This window comes from Juglans microcarpa x Juglans regia, chromosome 3S (assembly GCF_004785595.1).
Source record: "Juglans microcarpa x Juglans regia isolate MS1-56 chromosome 3S, Jm3101_v1.0, whole genome shotgun sequence".
In the NCBI taxonomy this organism is placed as follows: Eukaryota; Viridiplantae; Streptophyta; class Magnoliopsida; order Fagales; family Juglandaceae; genus Juglans; species Juglans microcarpa x Juglans regia.
In genome coordinates this window covers 19,866,295-19,886,017 of record NC_054599.1, presented here as the reverse complement: position 1 = coordinate 19,886,017, position 19,723 = coordinate 19,866,295, and the positions used below count along the sequence as shown (strand labels likewise).

General features: G+C 36.5%; 3 protein-coding genes and 1 pseudogene across 4 annotated transcripts; all 4 read right to left on the bottom strand.

Moving 5' to 3' along the window:
- Positions 1–2,599: 2,599 nt before the first annotated feature.
- Positions 2,600–6,671, bottom strand: LOC121257750. Of its 2 annotated transcripts, XM_041158947.1 has the most exons (4): positions 4,345–6,671; positions 3,713–3,802; positions 3,528–3,624; positions 2,600–3,089 (listed from the first exon to the last, which is right to left on the bottom strand). In XM_041158947.1, exons 1-4 carry the CDS (start codon positions 4,724–4,726, stop codon positions 2,951–2,953), a joined length of 708 nt encoding a protein of 235 aa, XP_041014881.1. In that variant the 5' UTR covers positions 4,727–6,671; the 3' UTR covers positions 2,600–2,950. The 2 variants fall into 2 exon arrangements, with proteins under 2 accessions (XP_041014881.1, XP_041014882.1); XM_041158948.1 differs by lacking the exon at positions 3,713–3,802.
- On the bottom strand, positions 4,985–6,667 carry LOC121257749 (UDP-glycosyltransferase 708G1-like). The gene is given in 2 exon segments (XM_041158946.1): positions 4,985–6,211; positions 6,213–6,667. Coding segments are annotated over 2 exon segments (1,416 nt in total). The 3' UTR covers positions 4,985–5,250.
- Positions 6,672–9,101: 2,430 nt separating the features above from the next.
- LOC121258764 lies at positions 9,102–10,532 on the bottom strand (annotated as a pseudogene).
- A 1,313-nt stretch (positions 10,533–11,845) lies between these two features.
- LOC121258552 (26S proteasome non-ATPase regulatory subunit 10) lies at positions 11,846–17,618 on the bottom strand. The gene is made up of 6 exons (XM_041160088.1): positions 17,310–17,618; positions 16,466–16,598; positions 15,977–16,101; positions 15,704–15,850; positions 12,159–12,318; positions 11,846–12,127 (listed from the first exon to the last, which is right to left on the bottom strand). Exons 1-5 carry the CDS (start codon positions 17,499–17,501, stop codon positions 12,184–12,186), a joined length of 732 nt encoding a protein of 243 aa, XP_041016022.1. The 5' UTR covers positions 17,502–17,618; the 3' UTR covers positions 11,846–12,127; positions 12,159–12,183.
- Positions 17,619–19,723: the final 2,105 nt, after the last annotated feature.

The following is a 19,723-nucleotide window of genomic DNA, read 5'->3' as shown; positions in this document are numbered from 1 at the left end:
TAGGTCTCATATTTATTTACTTTTTTCAAAGCGACTGCACGGCACTTGCACACTCACGACTGCAAGTATCATTTTTCAGAAATGATAGCCTTTTCTTGATAACCATTTGTGGAAAAATTCAAAACTAAAATCAATTATAACCGTTCACTGAATTCACATATTAGGCCTCGTTTTTTTTTTTTTATTTTTTTGAATAAACCTCTGTATTTCATTAATATGTCTAGTAAAACAATTCATCCCACAATAAATCCTGGAAAGTCCTCTAACCATACTTTCTTTCCTTCTATAAACAAAGCTTTTTTTGTTAAGGTATGAGCTACCATGTTTTTCTCTCTATGAGTAAAATGTATTGACCAGTGTGTATTGTTCTTAAAATGAAACCTAACATCATCTACTAATGACATAAGAAGTCAGCAACTATTCTTCACTAGAAACTGACAAGATGACCTCCTTTGCATCTCCTTCGAATTCTACTTTCTGAAGCTGAAGATCACTTCACAGCTCCAATATTGTCCTCAATGCTTGCCATTCTGCAATGGCTGCCCCTTCTGCGTATCCTTTTTTATCACACACAGCAGCTAAAGTCTTCTCATTCTCATCTCTAATTATAATCCCTACTCTCATTTTCTTTCATTTTTGATCCAATGAAGCATCCCAATTAATTTTGACATATCCACAATATGGTTTTTTCCAACTCAAAGTATCTGCATATCTGACCTGCTTGGTTTTTTCCAATGTATTATCCAAAGTCTGCATTGCTTGGTAGTCCTTTACAATAGTCTTAGCAAATAGCATAAGTCTATTGGGACATTCCATTTTATTTTCAAAGACCACACCATTCCTTCGAAACCAAACATTCCTAAGGGTTGCCACCATCTCCTCCAACTGGCCCTTGTTTAGAGACTTCCTGCATTTATCCCATAATAGCATAAAATCATTTTCAAATCTACCCCACTTTTAAACACAGCTTTTATCACTACCCCATATGTCATTTGTAGCATGACACTCCCATAACGCATGCATCACAGTTTCTTCTTTAGTTTCACACATAGGACATTTTTTATCCTTCACCACTCCTCTTTTAAACAAGTTTACTTTAGTAGCCAGTAAATTATTTCCTACTTTCCATAAAAACATTCTAATTACAGCAAGTACTTCTAGCTCCCACATGTTCCTCCTGCTTTCATCTTCTTTTATACCTCTTGAACACTCTCCTTTCATCCTCTCCCTTCTGTCCATAAGCAAATAGTAAGCACTTCTCACCGAGAAGGTGCCCTTTTTTGAAGGTCCCCAATACATCCTATATTTTGCTCTACCTCTTCTCAGTAGGATAGTAAGAATGTTTTCTACCTCTTCAGTATTAAAAATGGATCTAACCACTCCTTCATCACATTCACCCTTGTGTTTATCAATTAAGGCTTCTACTTTTGAGTCTTCCGGCAACACAACTACATGTGATTGAACCATGAAAGAGGAAGAAGGGCTGGGAAGCCACTTTTGTCCCCATATCTTGATGTCCCTCCCATCTCCTACCCTCCATCTGATTCCTTCTTTCAAAAGATCCCTGGTAGAGCAGGTGTTTTTCCATATTAGAGATGGTTGTGAGAACAATTTTACTTCCAAGAAGCTGGATTTTCTATATTAGGCCTCGTTTGGTTATACAGATAAGATGAGTTATTTTGAAATTTGAAAAAGTTGAATTGTTTGTTATATTTTATGTGTGAATTTGAAAAGGTTATAATGATTATATAAGATGAGAAGAGATAATCTCATCTACCAAACCAAATTAGGCATAAGAGTTTTACATTTTGCCCCTTAAATTATCAAAATTAAGGTACTGCACCCTCAAACTATCAATATCACACTATATAACTATTCTTTTTGAAGTTTTTCTTTTTAATTCCTGGACTATTCTTTTCTTTTCTTTTTCAAATCATTTATTAATAAGCTTATTAAAAAAGAAAACATTGTTAATACGCATATCTGTACTACGACCTTGTTCCATAGAGGATATAAATGGAGCCTGAAAGATCGAGAAGTAAACTTCAGACCCCTTTCAGTCTCGTTTTACATGCAGATGACAATGCTTCTCTGCAGGCACAACTTGCTTGTGCAGTTGGTCTCTTGGCACTGCGCGCGCGCAGCCACCCTTATATTTATTTTGCAGCTCCAAGTGCATGTCAACATTAAGCTATATTACTTGATGAAGTTCAAGCAGATACGATGCAAACAGTTTCCTAAGACCATAAACGGCTTCTAGTTTCACTAGTTACCAAGAAACTTGCACGTCACAAGCTGAATTTGGTATTATTTCAGAGGGAAGCACTAAAATAGTCCATGACTTGCAGCATGAACTACTTCTGATGCATACAGCATACCCCCATCCAGTATCCAACTATGTTATAAAAACTAGGCTCGCTCACTCATCTTCTGCATAACAATCAAAATAAGAACTTGTGTGATTTTTTTTATATATATAAATACCAAATATTTGTATGTCGTCACAATTACTTGTATCTTCACTTCAAGAGTCATATCTCAAACTGTTAATAGCCAATATTTCAGAATCAGCAAGTTTTTCTGCATGGAGATTCCTTGATGCTCTAATATGGTTCTACTTATTTTCTTACATTGGTAATCAGATCACCTAAACAATTACGAGCGTCGAGCTCTGTCCTCCAAAAAGAATTTAACACCCAAAGGAGGCATTGAACTGAAATTTGCCTCATTAAGAGACAATGTTCAGTCGTCGCATATGTTATTGTTTCTGTCACTCAACCAGCCTAAGAAGCAACTAAAGTATACCAACTGATTACATTCAAAACAATAATCGAAAGAAGAATGGACGCGTATTCTATCCTGTTGTAAGAAACCACCCCAAAATGTGATTTTACAAGGTAGATTTACCCATGCTGCCAGTCCAAGAAAACATTACCTACAGCTGTTTCATTCATTTCACTCCAGCCTTCTCCTTCAGTTCTGAAATGAACTTCTCTTTGTCCTCAGGAGACATCGCCTCAGCTGAACAATCTCCCACACCCCATTCTGCCCCACGTATGCAGTATTTGTCCTGGGTTTCTTTACGGTTCCTGAAAATTTCCATAATGGGATAGCATTAGAACGTCTCAAATTTAATAGACAAGGAGATTCTAACTTGTATGTGTCCATCAGTAAACCCTACTTCAGGCATATGTAATCAACAGCTTTTATGTATCAGAGAAATGCATCTATTTAGGACTTGTCAATGAGTTTAGTCATGCTTTCCCAATTTTCCTGTTTCCTTTCTGACTTTTGAACCATAGGAAGCTAGATCAAATCCAATAAAAACATAAACAACTCAGAACTGAACTTGAGCTTTGGCTCATTTCACTTGATAACTTTACCACCCGAGTGGCATCAATGCAATTCTAGAACATATTATAAGCAGCAGAACCACCGGATGCGCAAAAGTCAGTTACTAATAGTCCAATATAAGCTGTTTGACATTTGATCTATTGCAATAATTTGACGCATGACAAACAGATTACTTTTCTTTGTTTATCTTCGACCTCTCAAGGAATTCCTTGAGCAGGGGAGATGATTTGAATCTTGCATCAGCTTCCGCATATTTCTTCTGGTTTTCTTCTGTAAAAGAAGGGTGGTAAGATGCCGTTTGACACATCAAGCATGAATTGAACGTTAATAATATGAGAAACGTTTATCAATGTCAAACCATTAAAGCGGTTGAGAAAATCAATTTCAGGTAACTTCGGACCAGGAACTGATTCTATTCCAGTGGACCCGGACAGAAATCCGGCTTTAGCTGCAAAACACAAAAGAAAAAATATTCAACTCACTGTGGATTTGCATTTCTTCACTCGCATTTCGGAAAAAGTTATTCAAAATCTTTTTGATAGGTAGAAAGAAATAGTCAAAATCCTAGCACTAAGAACACAAAAAAGACGAATCAAAGATATAAAACAACATAGCATGAATAATTTTCTAATACGATATAGGACTGCCTTGAGAAGATATTCAATTTCCTAAGCCCAACTAGCAAATCACCAGTAGTACTTGACTTGCATATAGCTCAAATGGTGCATTCTGTCTGGTGATCATGCCACACCACACGAGTAGGCAAGTTTGGAGGGGTTCATGTGGAATCTTATTTATCTACTTGTTGAATAAAGGAAATAGCCGCAACTATTTTCTCGATTCATAGTAGACTAACAAATTGTTCATTGAGACATTGCTATTAATATATGCCACGAAGCTTATGTTTTTATTGCGTAATATCTAACGTTATTCTACAGAAGTATTAGAAACAGATGTGAAATAGAGCTAATTCTTAGTGATTATGATTACCTGGACTTGACCAGAGAAGAACAGCAGAAGCAGCAAGAGGAAGAGACTTTTGAAGAACTCGGCAGAAAGGTAAAGAAGAAGAGGGAGAAGAAGAAGAAGAAGAACCAGAAATTGTGGGTTTTACAGCGCACCCAATTTGGGTTTTCCTTTGACGGCAAGTGGGTGTCTCACAGATGTTGAAGTTGGTGGATGAAAATTGAGAGTGGGAGAGAGGAGACAATGAAGAGGAAACCATAGCTCTCTTCTCGCTCGCTCTCTCTCCCTCTCTCTGGCTGAGTAAATGGATAATGAGGAGGGAAAAACATACGGTGGATACCAAGCGATGAGATTCAGTAAGTATGCTCACGTGGCGTCCACTTATTGGTTGAAAATTTTTCACCATAACCTGTCGGCCTGAAGCTGCAAGACGGGGAGTTGGAAACTGGCGTATAGCATATGACCGCAGAGTGTTTTGTTTCAAAGAGAAGTAGACAAAGTGCTGCCTTCTTGAATCACTGGACCCCGAAACATTCGCAAAAACAGACCACTGCCATTCTTATTTTCAGTCACTATGGTGCAAGCTTTGGCTGGACATCATATGCTTGCCTCTATTGATGAAAGTAACGAATCTTTCTGAAGGTAGTACCATATAACAAGACTCGAAAACAATTTGAATTCGATATTCAAAAGATATAGATTAACCGGAATTATGATACCATGAGTTTAAGACACCGCATCCGTACTCAATTCAAATGGACCAACATTTCCTAGGAACAATTCTTTCTTAAAGGGGAGATAAATGCAATGACTTGAAAGCATAATCGACTGGGATTCTCTACAACTCCGAAAGGCAGATGCGGAATAATCCCAGCACTTGTTTACACTTCAACAGGTTACAATTAATCAGAAGCTCCATGGCCATGGCCCTTAAATGCTCTCATTGCTCGCCTTCCACTCTTCAATAAGTTGCTTAAATGTTATTCCAACGCTTCCACCATCTCCAAAAGCTTTCCTTGCCTCTTCTCTGATGCGCGCAGCCTGCCCTCTCAACAATTCACTCCCCATCATCTCTCTAATTCTCTCTCCAATTTCATCCCCCTTTACCACAACCTCTTCAGCCCAACCCCAACTCGTCACCCACATGCCAAGCCCACTCACCTCCACCAGCTCTGCATTAATCTTCTGATCCCCAATTTGGGGCCAGGCTAAAATTGGCACGCCATGCCAAGCAGCCTCTATCACTGAGTTCCACCCGCAATGGCTCACAAATCCTCCCACAGAACTGTGACCAAGTATTTGTGCTTGGTCCACCCATTTCTTCACCACCAATCCCTTTGCCTTCATTCTCTCCATTAGCTCCAGCCCCACGACCTCGTCCAAGCCCTCTTCTTCCTCCTTGTCAACTTTCTTGTCCTTTACCACCCACAAGAACCTACACCAACTTTTAATTAGCCCATCTCCTACCTCTCTTATTTGATCCCTGGACATTGCTGTCCGACTCCCATAGCTAACATAGACCACCGACCCTGCTGGCTGCTCATCGAGCCACTTCAACTGATCGCCACAATCTTCTCTCTCAAACTCGCACGGCGGGAAAGGTCCGACCGGAAATACAGAGGGCAAGCCCTTGAGTACTTTTCCACCATTAAGCGTCTCTAGTGACTCTGCTTCAAGTCCTTCAAAGGTATTGACCAAAAACCCATTTAATTTATTAACTTCACGACCGTCTTCCCTGAATATTTTACCAAAGAGATTGTCTGGGATAAGAAGCAAAGGAGGGAATGACGATCTTGGTATTGGCGTAAAACCTGGAATTTTAACATCACCAAACTTGGCAGGATCATCACCAGCTTTGGATGCAAAGGTTGGGAAGTATGAGAAGAAAAGCAAACATTCTGGCCGATGACGTGAAGAGGAGGTAGTTAGGGAGATGCAAGGTTTCAGCCACCGGAATGACAGAAGAAATCAAACTGACATCAGAGATGAGGGCATGGAGAGGAGGTGAAAGCGTTGCGGGGAGAGGGGAGAGAAGGTGAGCTGAACGACGTATTGTTTCAAACTGGAGATAGAAAGGGTCGGTGGAGTTGGCGGTGGAAGGATCCAAAGGGAGGAGATGGAATGGCAGCTGAGTGACTTGAGGGAAAGCAGAGAGGAATCGGGAGACATGACGAGACTCGGCAAGTGAAACGGTGGGATGCGTGGTGATGAGGGTGACACGGTAGTGTTGGCGGACGAGCAGCGTGGCGAGGCGAAGGAAGGGTGTGAGATGGCCCATTCCAGCACTGGGGAGGAGAGCTATATGAGGTTGATCAGACTGCATCGCCATGGCAACGCGAACAGTCATAGCTTGCTGAATTGCTAATACTGTAGGTAAAGAGTCGAACTTTTTCCTGTTAAGTTCGAGATTGGTGCAACATTCTTCCCAAACCTACACTCGCATGCGTTATAAAAGCCAACCCTAAACCAGTCGTTAGGCATACCTAACCTTCACATGCCTGCGCATAGCGGCTATAGCCCCCAAGAAAATGCGAGAAAAGCTCTACGTTGGAGTTTGTCAATGGTCCATGAAAGCTGTACAGTGGAATCCCACGCTTTCGAGTCTCGTTTGAATATATAAATATTTTATTTCATCTAATCCTATCATTATAATTTTTATAAATTTTTATATAAAATATAATAAATAATTTAATTTTTTTAAATTTTAAAATAATAATAATATTAAAAATAATATTTTATTCAATTCATTTCATGTCAATGTACAAACTAACCCTTAATTTTTTGTATAATTTGATGTTACAATTCCTTAAACAATGCATTTTTTTTCAGATATAGTAATAAAATAATATTAAAATAATAATAAATAGTTTGTAAATGATAATAAATTATTTATAAATATTAGTAAATATTCTAAAAATGTTGTGTTTTCAAACAGAGTCGCTCTTGCCTAAGAACCATACTTTTTTTATCAAGCATGTTATATAATTTAAAAAACTATACACAACGTATAAATCTTATGAGTTTTGTTATGTACAAGTAAGTTTACGTATTAATCTGCGTATTAATATTATTACCTTCATATTCTAAATTCAAATTAACACTATTTTCAATAAAATCTACTTTATGACTAATCATATTAAATGTGTGCACATATTAATATGCAGAATCGTATACAATTAAATTTTTTCAAATCTTACTGTGGCCTTAGCTGCAGGAACCAGTATTGGTCTAAAATCATGAGAAGCTCGACCAAGCACTATATATCCTCCCTTCCCTTACCTTACATCCACATCTGCATCTTTCATATATGCCTTATTAAAAGTGGAGCAACCTGCAAAATCAAGCATAGGTTCACAAATATATTTATTTGTACGATATCACGTGATAATCGACAATAACATCACCAGACCAACAGATTTATGCAATTGATAACTCTAAACTATTCACACGTAACGTAAAGAGAATCCAGCAAGACTTGACAACCCCATCAGAAGATTAGTTATGGGAAAACAAAGTTGCTAAAAAGAAACTGATGAAGGAAGGAGTTGGAGCTCTGGAAACTAATTTTAGAAAAAAAATGGATATTTGTAACAGATTATTTATGATAATAATAATTATTTATAATGAAAATAAATTTATTTTAACAAAAAATAATTGATTATAAATAAGCAATTTTTATGCAAGTCTTGTTAATCAACAGCGCTTCTGTTTAAGCTTAATCTTGGACAGAAAATAAAAAATAAAAAATAAAAAAAAAAAAAAAATCATCATGAATTGATGGATCTGATTCTCAGTATACCAAAAGGCAACAAGTGGAGTATAATTTTTAGGAACTCTTTGAGCATTTAAAAAAAAAATAGAATATTTGGTTAATTACTCTTTCTACTTGACTCAAGTTGAGATTTGACAGCTATGTTTTTTTATTTTTAAATAACAACTAGCTCTTGTTTATTTTTAAAAATGAGATTAGGTGAAATTTTTTGAAATATATATATATATATATGAATAGTATTAAGATATATTAAGTATAAATAAGATAAAATAAAATAAAATAAAATTGTGTTTGTTTATAAAGATAAGATGGATTAGTTTAACTTTTTTTTTTAATGTATTTATAATGGTGGGATGCATAACTAATTATATTATTTTTTATAATAAAATATTATTAAAATATTAAAAACCGTGCACGAAGCATTTTCCCTGTTTCTGTATTCTAACCGTACAAAGCAGTGAACACCAAGAGTCAGATCAGTTTTTTCTCTAACTGCACAAAACAATAACCGGTCAGACTAATTTATTATAAACAATAATAAATTAATAAGAGATGAGGTAAAATGAAATAAAAAATTAATATTTATTTTCAGAGATAGTTTTACTGTATAAAACTTAGAATAATTTAGAAAAATTTTTAGAAATTTTAGTTTCATTCCTGAAAGCAAACGAGGCCAATGCTATGATAAATTTTGAAATAATCTAATCTATTATAAATAAATGGTATGAATTTCGTGCAAAATATAGATAATTTGATTATTCTATTTATCCATCGAACACTTTTCAAAAATATATTTAAGTCTCGTTTGGATTGAAAGATAATTTGAGATGATTTGTAAATAGTAATGAGATTTGTAAGTTGAAATTTATAAATAGTAGTGAGATGCGTTGAGAACCCATCTCTCAATCCAAACTGGCTTTAATGATAAAAAAATGTAATATCTTATACACTACTAAATAAATACTATCCAATTCAAATAATTATACACAATGGAATGGTGTCTCTACAACCCCACAAAGCTCACAAGCAATCTGACTATTGAAGCTCAATAGTCGTGGCTCTCAAGTGCTCTTATTGCTCTTATTCCACTCTTTCATAAGTCGCTCAATCTGTTATCTCAATGCTTCCACCGTCTCCAAAAGCTTTCCTTGCCTCTTCTCTGATCTCTGCAACTTTTCCTCTCAACAATTCACTCCCCGTCATCTCTTTAATTCTCCCTCCAATCTCATCCCCCTTCACCACAACCTCTTCACCCTAACCCCAACTCGTCACCCACATCCCGACTCCACTCGCCTCCACCACCTCTGCATTGATCTTTTGATCCCCACCTTGGGGCCAGGCTAAAATTGGCACCCCGTACCGAGCAGCCTCTGTCACTGAATTCCACCCACAATGGCTAACAAATCCTCCCACAGAATTGTGACCAAGTATCTGTGGTTGGTCCACCCATTTCTTCACCACCAATCGCTTTGCCTCCATTCTCTCCATTAGGTCGTGCCCCATAACCTCGTCCAAGCCCTCTTCTTCCTCCTTGTCATCTTTCTTGTCCTTTATCACCCACAAGAACCTACACCCACTTTTAATTAACCCCTCACCTACCTCTCTTATTTGATCCCTAGACATGGTTGTCCGACTCCTAAAGCTAACATAAACTACCGACCTCGCTGGCTGCTCATCAAGCCACTTCAATTGATCACCACACTCTCCTCTCTCAAATTTGCATGGTGGAAAAGGTCCAACTGCAAACACAGATGGCATTCCCTCAAGTAATTTTCTGCCAGTAAGCACCTCTAGTGATTGTGCTTCGAGTCCTAAAAAGATAGTCGTAAAGTTTTGTAACTTTACGACTATCTTCCATGAAAATTTTAACAAAGAGGCCTGTCTGGGATAAACGACAAAGGAGGGACTGACGATCTGGGTATTGGCGTAAGGCCTGGAATTTCAACATCACAAAGTATAGCATGTGCGTCACCAGATTTGGATGCAAAGGTTGGGAAGTATGAATAGAAAGATAACATTCTGGTTGATGATGTGAAGAGGATGTAGTTAGGTAAATGTAAGGTTTCTATCACTTAAATGACAGAGGAAATCAAAATGACATCATAGACGAGGGTATGGAGAGGCGGTGAAAGGGTGGCAACTGGCAAGAAGAGGAGAGAGAATCTGAGTGGAGCGACGACATATTGTTTCATATATACTGGAGAAAGAAGGGGTCAGTGGAGTTGGCGGTGGAAGGATCCAAATGGAGGAGATGGAATTACAGCTGTGTGACTTGAGGGAAAGCAGAGAGGAAGCAGGAGACAAGACAAGACTCTGCAAGTGAAACGGTGGGATGTGTTATGATGAGGGTGACACGGTAGTGGTCGCAGAAGAGCAGAGAGGCGAGCTGAAGGAAAGATGTGAGATGGCCCATTCCAGCACTGGGGAGAGGAGGGCAATGTGAGGTTGATCAGGCTGCATGTGCATCGGCATGGCATCAAGAATCGGCATTTTTCCTAGTGTTGGTAAAGGTGAACCTCTCTCGCTTAGAGGATCCTTCTGAGTCCCAACTTTGTGGTGTATAGGAGCTTGGTTTACATTCAGGCAACACAGGCATGCAGGCTTCATAAAATGTCCTTGATGGGTCTGCATGCTAACCCTCACAAACCAGAGTAAGTTGCACCTACCAATTTAAATGAAAATATTGCCTCTACCATGTCTAACCATGAAACTATCCCCTACAAGAAAGTAGAGAAAATTATACCCCATTTACGGTGTAAAATATTTCCTCTTTATCCACTATAATCTCGATTTCTTAACCCCACTTTTCCGGTTTCCCCCCTCCCCTTTTCGTAGTAAAATATCTCATATCCTTCACGATCACCAGATCACCACAACTTCACCCCTTACATCATTCATATATTATTGCTCAATTTCCTATAAATGCTCTTTTCCAACAAGTTCTTCATAGCTCTTCACATAACTACACAGCTCATTTTGTGACAAGCCGTAACTATAGAATCACCATTTAACCAATAGTGATTTTCTTAGAGCATTCACAATGGCTTATGTAAAATACATTTTTTTGTAAAATATAAAGAAAGTTGATCAAAAGACTCTTCTAATGGATTTTGTATTTTGATCTTTATTTTACATTTTACTACAGTAAGCCTCTAGATGTAGAGAATACTGTTCACAACTCTAAAACATTTTTAATTATTTTCTCTCTCTTTTAGACGTTTTTTCTGCCCTACTTTTGTTTACCAGTATTTCATTTCAGCCCCTTCTCCTTATTACACATTTTCTCACCCTGGTTTCATATTGGGAATGATCCACCCTTTCATCCCTGCTCACTTATCTCTACGACATATGCTTATCAAAAATACATATATGAAATATGACATAATTATATAACATTGTATATGAATAGATATTACAGATTCATTGGTAGTTAGAAGAAATATTTAAAATGAATAAAAAAAATTAAAAAAAGAATATTTAAATGATATAGAGAAAAAAAAATAAACAGATGTATGATCTATTGTAAAAATCAATATGTAAAATAAAAAAAGTAACTTTTAGTAATGTATTTTGAATGATGAGATAAAGAAACCATTGAGAATGCTCTAAAGCAAGATTTGCTTAATTCCTTTTTTTAAGCTCCATGGCAGAAATTCCATAAGTTTGCTTAAACTCTACACCCTAACCGCGATTTGATCGTTAAATCAAGCAGCAATAAGCTCTATTATGTATAGTTAGCAGCATAGTCAATGATTCATTAATGATATTTTATAAGCAAGGTTTGCTTAAATCCGTTGTTTTAAGCTCCATGGCAGAAATCCCACAAGTTTGCTTAAATTCTACACCCTGACCTCGGTTTGATCGATGAATCAAGCAGCAGTAAGCTCTACTAAATATAGCTAACTGCATGCTCAATGATTTATGTAAGCTGTACATTGGATTCCCCACTTTTTGTTATGATTCAAGTTAAAAGTATCCGAACGGTACAATCTCTCAACTAAGCACACTTCAGCTTCTTACCTAGCAATCCCCCCCGCGACCCCCCCCCCCCCCCCCCCCCCCCCCCCCCAAACTGCAAATTACTTCAAAATTCAGCCCTCTAGCATGGCCTTGGCAGCATCGATCAGTATTGGTCTAAAATCATCTGAAGCTCGACCAAGAACAGTGTATCCTTCCTTGTCTTCGACATCTACATCTGCTCCATGCCTTATTAAAAGGAGAGCTACCTGTAAAACAAAAACGGGTAAAAAATTATTTTATGAAAAATTATTAAGTTCTGCTTTGATCTGCTAGATAAGAACCAACTTTGTATGATGAGCTATATTTTCAGTATTTCACTCTAAAGTCATCTCTAATATAGAAAAAAATTTGGAAAACAGCAAAACATTATGAAGTACTTGAAAAGGCAATCATCTAGAAAGGCTTCATTGCAAATCAACAATTTGTTACATCACTTCCAGTTTCCATCCCAAAGGAAAAGAACATAATTAGATAACTATGAATGGTTTGCCATTGTCTCCTTGAGGGTGCTGCCACCACACCATAAATCATGCTAGAATCTACTATTCATAGTAGCGGTCACCCACCTTGTTAGGAACCCAGCTAGGGAAGAGATCGTGTGAAGTAAAGTAAACTTAGCTTGAAGTGGGAACGACATCACTGGGCATTATGGAGCACTGCATTGGGAATTGACTGAAGGGAAGCTGTTGTGAAGAGCTGCAATACGCAGCGTTTTGAGTAATAAATAGAGTCTGTAGTTGGGTCTGTGTAATGCACACCGTTTTGGGATTAAAAACACCAAAACGGTGCACTTTATATTACTGTCATTTTCTATTGCCTGTGAGGTTAGTTTATCAACGTTAGAAGTTAGTTATAGTATCAGGAGAGCTTTCGTATATGAGGGAAAGAGAGCTGCAAATCTTCTTATCTTTGAAAAGCTATTGTTGAACTTTCTATTCTGGAGGTTAGGGACCCTCGAAGATCCCGTAGCTTTGTCCATTTAAGCAAGTCATATCTACTCTGATAAACTTTGTGAGGTTGTTTGTACGAGCACACGAAGAAAACTGCGTTGACTTCGTTAATGGATAATTGATGTGTTGAAGTATTACAACACCTTGTGGGCAAGGCGCTTTAAGAGGGGGGGTTTGTTAGGAACCCAGCTAGGGAAGAGATCGTGTGAAGTAAAGTAAACTTAGCTTGAAGTGGGAACGACATCACTGGGCATTATGGAGCACTGCATTGGGAATTGACTGAAGGGAAGCTGTTGTGAAGAGCTGCAATACGCAGCGTTTTGAGTAATAAATAGAGTCTGTAGTTGGGTCTGTGTAATGCACACCGTTTTTGGGATTAAAAACACCAAAACGGTGCACTTTATATTACTGTCATTTTCTATTGCCTGTGAGGTTAGTTTATCAACATTAGAAGTTAGTTATAGTATCAGGAGAGCTTTCGTATATGAGGGAAAGAGAGCTGCAAATCTTCTTATCTTTGAAAAGCTATTGTTGAACTTTCTATTCTGGAGGTTAGGGACCCTCGAAGATCCCGTAGCTTTGTCCATTTAAGCAAGTCATATCTACTCTGATAAACTTTGTGAGGTTGTTTGTACGAGCACACGAAGAAAACTGCGTTGACTTCGTTAATGGATAATTGATGTGTTGAAGTATTACAACACCTTGTGGGCAAGGCGCTTTAAGAGGGGGGGTTTGTTAGGAACCCAGCTAGGGAAGAGATCGTGTGAAGTAAAGTAAACTTAGCTTGAAGTGGGAACGACATCACTGGGCATTATGGAGCACTGCATTGGGAATTGACTGAAGGGAAGCTGTTGTGAAGAGCTGCAATACGCAGCGTTTTGAGTAATAAATAGAGTCTGTATTTGGGTCTGTGTAATGCACACCGTTTTGGGATTAAAAACACCAAAACGGTGCACTTTATATTACTGTCATTTTCTATTGCCTGTGAGGTTAGTTTATCAACATTAGAAGTTAGTTATAGTATCAGGAGAGCTTTCGTATATGAGGGAAAGAGAGCTGCAAATCTTCTTATCTTTGAAAAGCTATTGTTGAACTTTCTATTCTGGAGGTTAGGGACCCTCGAAGATCATGTAGCTTTGTCCATTTAAGCAAGTCATATCTACTCTGATAAACTTTGTGAGGTTGTTTGTATGAGCACACGAAGAAAACTGCGTTGACTTCGTTAATGGATAATTGATGTGTTGAAGTATTACAACACCTTGTGGGCAAGGCACTTTAAGAGGGGGGGTTTGTTAGGAACCCAGCTAGGGAAGAGATCGTGTGAAGTAAAGTAAACTTAGCTTGAAGTGGGAACGACATCACTGGGCATTATGGAGCACTGCATTGGGAATTGACTGAAGGGAAGCTGTTGTGAAGAGCTGCAATACGCAGCGTTTTGAGTAATAAATAGAGTCTGTAGTTGGGTCTGTGTAATGCACACCGTTTTGGGATTAAAAACACCAAAACGGTGCACTTTATATTAATGTCATTTTCTATTGCCAGTGAGGTTAGTTTATCAACGTTAGAAGTTAGTTATAGTGTCAGGAGTGCTTTCGTATATGAGGGAAAGAGAGCTGCAAATCTTCTTATCTTTGAAAAGCTATTGTTGAACTTTCTATTCTGGAGGTTAGGGACCCTCGAAGATCCCGTAGCAATACAAAGTCAGTCTATTCCATTTTCAATACTCTGTTGACATCACACAAACACCATTATAGCAATACCATTCCATTTTCATCATTTACATATATCTAGGATCATAACACACCTCAAGTCTAGTATGACTAGAAAGCCCCCCATCTTCTCCTAACATTTTTCCATACATCACCCACCCAAAGCACACCCAAATTTAGAATCCAACAGGTCTTTCCCCAATGCCTCCCTCTCATTTTGATACCGCCAAAGCCATATCCTTAGAAGGGGATGGTTGAACAAAAGCAAGTTTCAAACTCCCAAACCACCCTCCGAAACTGAAGAAAACTCCTTGGCCCAATTCACTAGGTGGAATTTGAATTCTTCATCTAACCCGCTCCATGAAAGGTCTTGCCATAGCTTCTCTATTCGATTGGCCACACTAATGAAAGGGAAAACAGAGACAGAAAGGATTCAAACCCTCACTAAACAAAAGCCTACATAGCAGTTCCAATGCTACACCTTGAACCACTTGGCTATCTTTTAGAGAGGCCTATGCCCCGTAGAAACTGTCCACCTGCAACTATCCCTTGGCTCATACATCCTGACATAAGAAAATTAGAGATAGTATTCTTGATGAAGGTGATCCCACCACCTTCGGACAAATACATCCTCTTCCAACCACCCAATCGACCCTCAATCTTCTCAATCACACCATTCCAAATAGACTTCACAACAAAAATTTAGCATTCAAACATGCCCTTACTAAAATTAGAAAAACGCTGAAGCCGTAGACACAGTGCATGACAGGTAGGCCCAATAATAATTGTCCCAACACAGAAGGTAAGGGAAGGAAGATATTGGTCTAGACGCAATAGGCATGAAATTAACAAGAAAATAAGCTTTACTGAAAACAAGAATATCCAGTGGATATAACAAAGATGTCTTATATAAAAAATTTGGCCAAGCTTACCTCTTTATAATGGCAAATAACTGCATTCATAAGAGAAGTTTGACCAGCTTTATCAACAGCATCAACCTCTGCTCCTTCCTCGATTAAAAGTTCACACAATTCTGAGTTCCCGGTGCTAGCTGCTCGATGCAATGGGGTGGCTCCAACCTGGGGGCAGTGTAAGCATCCAAAATTAATCATATCATTTGCACATAATGTGAATAACAAGATGGTAATATATTGAAAATACAGATCATTCAAATTAAGTTAATTCTCTTGAGTGAAGTTACAAGCCTTGTCCTTCAGATTAATCTTAGCCCCTTGTGAGATCAGGATTTCAGCAATCTTTAGCCATCCCTTGCTGGAAGCATAATGAAGGGCAGTGCGGCCACCACTGTTTTTCAAATTAACATCAGCTCCTGTTAAGAACAAAAATCAGATCATTTATTTTGCAACTTCTTAATGCAAACAGGAGGCTTAAAAAACAATATAAAAGACAAGGAAACAGCAAATTGAAATGATTTGAAATTGGAAAAAATTATGCACATCTCCTAGTCAATTCACATGAATCCTAATTCTAATCTAATTCATGTAGCTTACTTGGGATTCCACACATATGGATCAGGTTAAATGAACTCTATTTTGATTTATTTTAGGCAATATGTGGGTTTCCAAATGGTATCTATAAGTGACTTTCTTGGATTGTTGTAAACAAATACGTGATTCCATGTTTGACATGAGCAATGATAACAAAAAAAACTTCAAGCAGAAAATATGAAATACCTCTACTTAGTAAAATTTCCACTATTTCTGAATGCCCAATGCTAGCCGCAGAATGAAGTGGCACCCACCCTTCTTCATCTGCACTGTTTATCACACTTGCAGATTCATCAATTGACGATAGTATCTTTACCACCTGATTCCATTAAGTTACAAACCTGTTAAAATGGAAGATTCAAACAAAATCCCAAGAATAAAGCACCAGATTTAAGAGGTCTCAATATTTTCACAGAGGTTAATAAAGCTTAAAAACTCCTAACGCTTCCCGAGTCAATATGAAAATTGAAGTAGCACAACAATGTAATGCCAAGCAATAAGTATCAGAATATAGCTCCCCATTGCTGTAACAGATTCACTGGACTTCGCGCAAAGATTGAAATGCCAGTCAACTTTAATGCTCCTCATTGCTGGAAAACAAATAGATAAAGAGATCCAAACACGGAGTCCTATTTGACATTTGCTCATATTACGACTATTTAATCCGTTTGAATCAGCTCCTCCTTACATGAAAATAATGAGCAAACGAAGCACTAAAATAGACGAACTTTTCTTCTTATATTTTTCTTTCTATTTATTTTTTTCTAATCCGCCATCCTTCACAGGCAGAAGCACTTTGGAAAGGTACACCAGTTTTCCAAGCATATTCAAAATTTGGGATTCAGATTTTATATCATCCTTACTGTCTTGATAATATTATACTATAATATACGTGCCCTGACCAGTTTTTGATTATATCATACTGTAACGCCACCCACACAAACCATCCAAAAAAATATTATCTTGAGTTTTCCCACAATTCCATAGCAACCAAACAGACAAAACTCGAAAGCTTTCAGAGAAAAAAGACCTCGGCTCGAGCAGAAGAGACGGCGACGTGGATGAGGGACCGGCCGTCCTCGTTCCTCAGAGAAAGAGCTTTGGAGAGTTGTTCCCGAGAAAGAGATTCAAACGTCGAGGCGTCGCCAGATTCCGCGGCTTTGAAGAGATCATCGTCTTTGAACTGAACCTCTGGTTTCGGAGGATCGATCTCCATGTCCATGGCGCTGGATGTACGGATGGATCAGGGTTTTAGGGATCGATCTTTTCGGTGCGTCGGAAATGGGCTTTACTTCGAGATGAGCAATGATACTCTTTTTATATGTTCATTTTCTTCAAAAAAAATAAAACAAAAAAAGTCATTTTCAGATTGTTGGCAAAAAATATAAAATATAGAAAAAGAAATAATAATTGCAAAGTAATAGAAAAAGAAATCATTTCTTCTTCAAAGTAATTTTAAAAAATATAGAAATAATAATTGCAAGTTTGTGCACTCTTATTAAAAAATAAGTAAATATAATATTTATATAAAAAATAATTTTTTAATAATAAATCTCATTTTTTTTTTAAATAAATGCACGACATTTATACAATCCATAACTAGATCTTAAATTACTCTTATTTAATTCAGAATTTATTTTCAAAATTTATCTGCTAATAAATTTTGAAGATATTTTGTATGGTTTCAAGTATGAACCATGAAAATACCAATGTTTTCATCTTTCTTAGGCTTCATTTGGATCATCAGCTCATCTCAACTCATTTCAACTTATCATTACAATTTTTTTAAATTCCAACACAAAATATAATAAACAATTCAGCTTTTTCAAATCTCAAAATAATAATAATATTAAAAAATAATATTTTAACAAAATTTTATCATCTCAATTCAACTCAACTTAAATCACTTCAACATCCAAACGCAGTCTTACTCTAAATATAAAAAAAAAAATGAAAAATACTATAAAGCCTACTGTTTGACCGACTTTTTTTTTCTATATTTATATTTTTTAAAATTGCTAATTAATGAAAATATAAAAATAAATCCACCAGATGGTGAATAAATGGGAAACTACGTAACATTGTTTTCCATAGAAAATTATAGTTGATAGATAGATATCGATTGAGCCCTAGTTTAAGTAGTAAGTTATTTGATTTCACATTAAATTATTGTCAAAGTTATTTATTTATTTTCTAACGACAGTGATAAAAGATAGCAGTAAATATTATTTCTCTTTTTTAATAAAATTGCATTGAAAAATATTATAAAAATGTGTAATATTTTACTATTGCTTATGTGTCATTAGAACAGACAATTATATTCATATCTATATTGTAGGCTTCGATAACAAGCAGAGTGTTTTCATAAATAAATAGAAAAACAGGGCCAATGAAAACAAACTTTCGTTTCAAAAAAACAAAATGTAAAAACAAACTTATTCACGCAATTACTAATTAATATTAATATAACCATAAAAAATAAATTGAAATGATGAGATGTAACCGTTTATTATTTACAATTAAGATAGCACTAAAAAAAAAAGTCACAAAATCACGAAAAAATGAATTAATTTTACACTTGCATTCTTTTCAATAAATACATTAATTATTCATATTTTAATCATATTATCTCATTTGGACACACTTTCTTTACAAAGTGTCAAGCGGTGCATGCAATTATCGAATGGCAACAGAATAATAATTAACCGAATGGCAAGCGGTGCAAATGCAAAGAGGCAACTGAATAAACCGGCAATCAGTTTTCTATATTTCAAAGAGAAACCAAAGACGCGTTTTTCTTTCACTTTTTCTTTAGAAAATTGCTTTTCTTTCTTAGACTTTCTTCTTTGCTCTATCTCTCTCTCAAATAAAGTGAGGTCAGGCCACTGTAATTTCTACATTCAATTGTTTCTCAGGTGTGGAGGTGATGAAGTTCAAAGGAAAATTAAACAGGTGAGTCTAACTGCCTTTTGTGTGTTTATGATATATATAGTCTATCTATGCATTACACATATTTGTTCATAATCCTAAGAGATGAAGAAACTAATATTATAAATGAATCATAAAACTTAAAAATATAAAACATAAAGATTCATAAAACTTAAGAGTTACAATTAAAACTTAAAGTCCCAATGATTGCAGATACATAATGTGCAAACTCGAATAAATTTTTCTTTTTTAGGTTCATTTGTTCTTCCTTTAGATTGCTTTCCACACAATCACAAGTCTCACAGAAAATATATCATAAGAGTATCTACAAGAATAGATGATGTTTTAGTTGTTTGGAAATTATGGTTCAAGGAAATGTTAGTTTGGGTGAGGAAATGGTTCATTTGTATTTAAATGATGTTTGTAGAAAATTATAAATTTATGATAAATTTTAAGAATTTTCCAAAATGTTAATGTTTCCCAAACAAGATTTAAGACTTGCATGGATTTTATAAC

What these genes read in the sequence shown, in the direction of transcription:
- LOC121257750 (XM_041158947.1), bottom strand. Translation starts at nt 4,726, where the DNA reads ATGGTGAAAAATTTTCAACCAATAAGTGGACGCCACGTGAGCATACTT. An exon ending in TCTTCTCTGGTCAAGTCCAG is followed by an intron (nt 3,803 to 4,344) that starts GTAATCATAATC and finishes TGTGTTTTGCAG; the next exon opens with CTAAAGCCGGATTTCTGTCC. An exon ending in TTTTCTCAACCGCTTTAATG is followed by an intron (nt 3,625 to 3,712) that starts GTTTGACATTGA and finishes CTTCTTTTACAG; the next exon opens with AAGAAAACCAGAAGAAATAT.
- LOC121258552 (XM_041160088.1), bottom strand. Translation starts at nt 17,501, where the DNA reads ATGGACATGGAGATCGATCCTCCGAAACCAGAGGTTCAGTTCAAAGAC. An exon ending in AGATTAATCTGAAGGACAAG is followed by an intron (nt 15,851 to 15,976) that starts GCTTGTAACTTC and finishes CACTGCCCCCAG; the next exon opens with GTTGGAGCCACCCCATTGCA. An exon ending in TTATTTGCCATTATAAAGAG is followed by an intron (nt 12,319 to 15,703) that starts GTAAGCTTGGCC and finishes TTTGTTTTACAG; the next exon opens with GTAGCTCTCCTTTTAATAAG.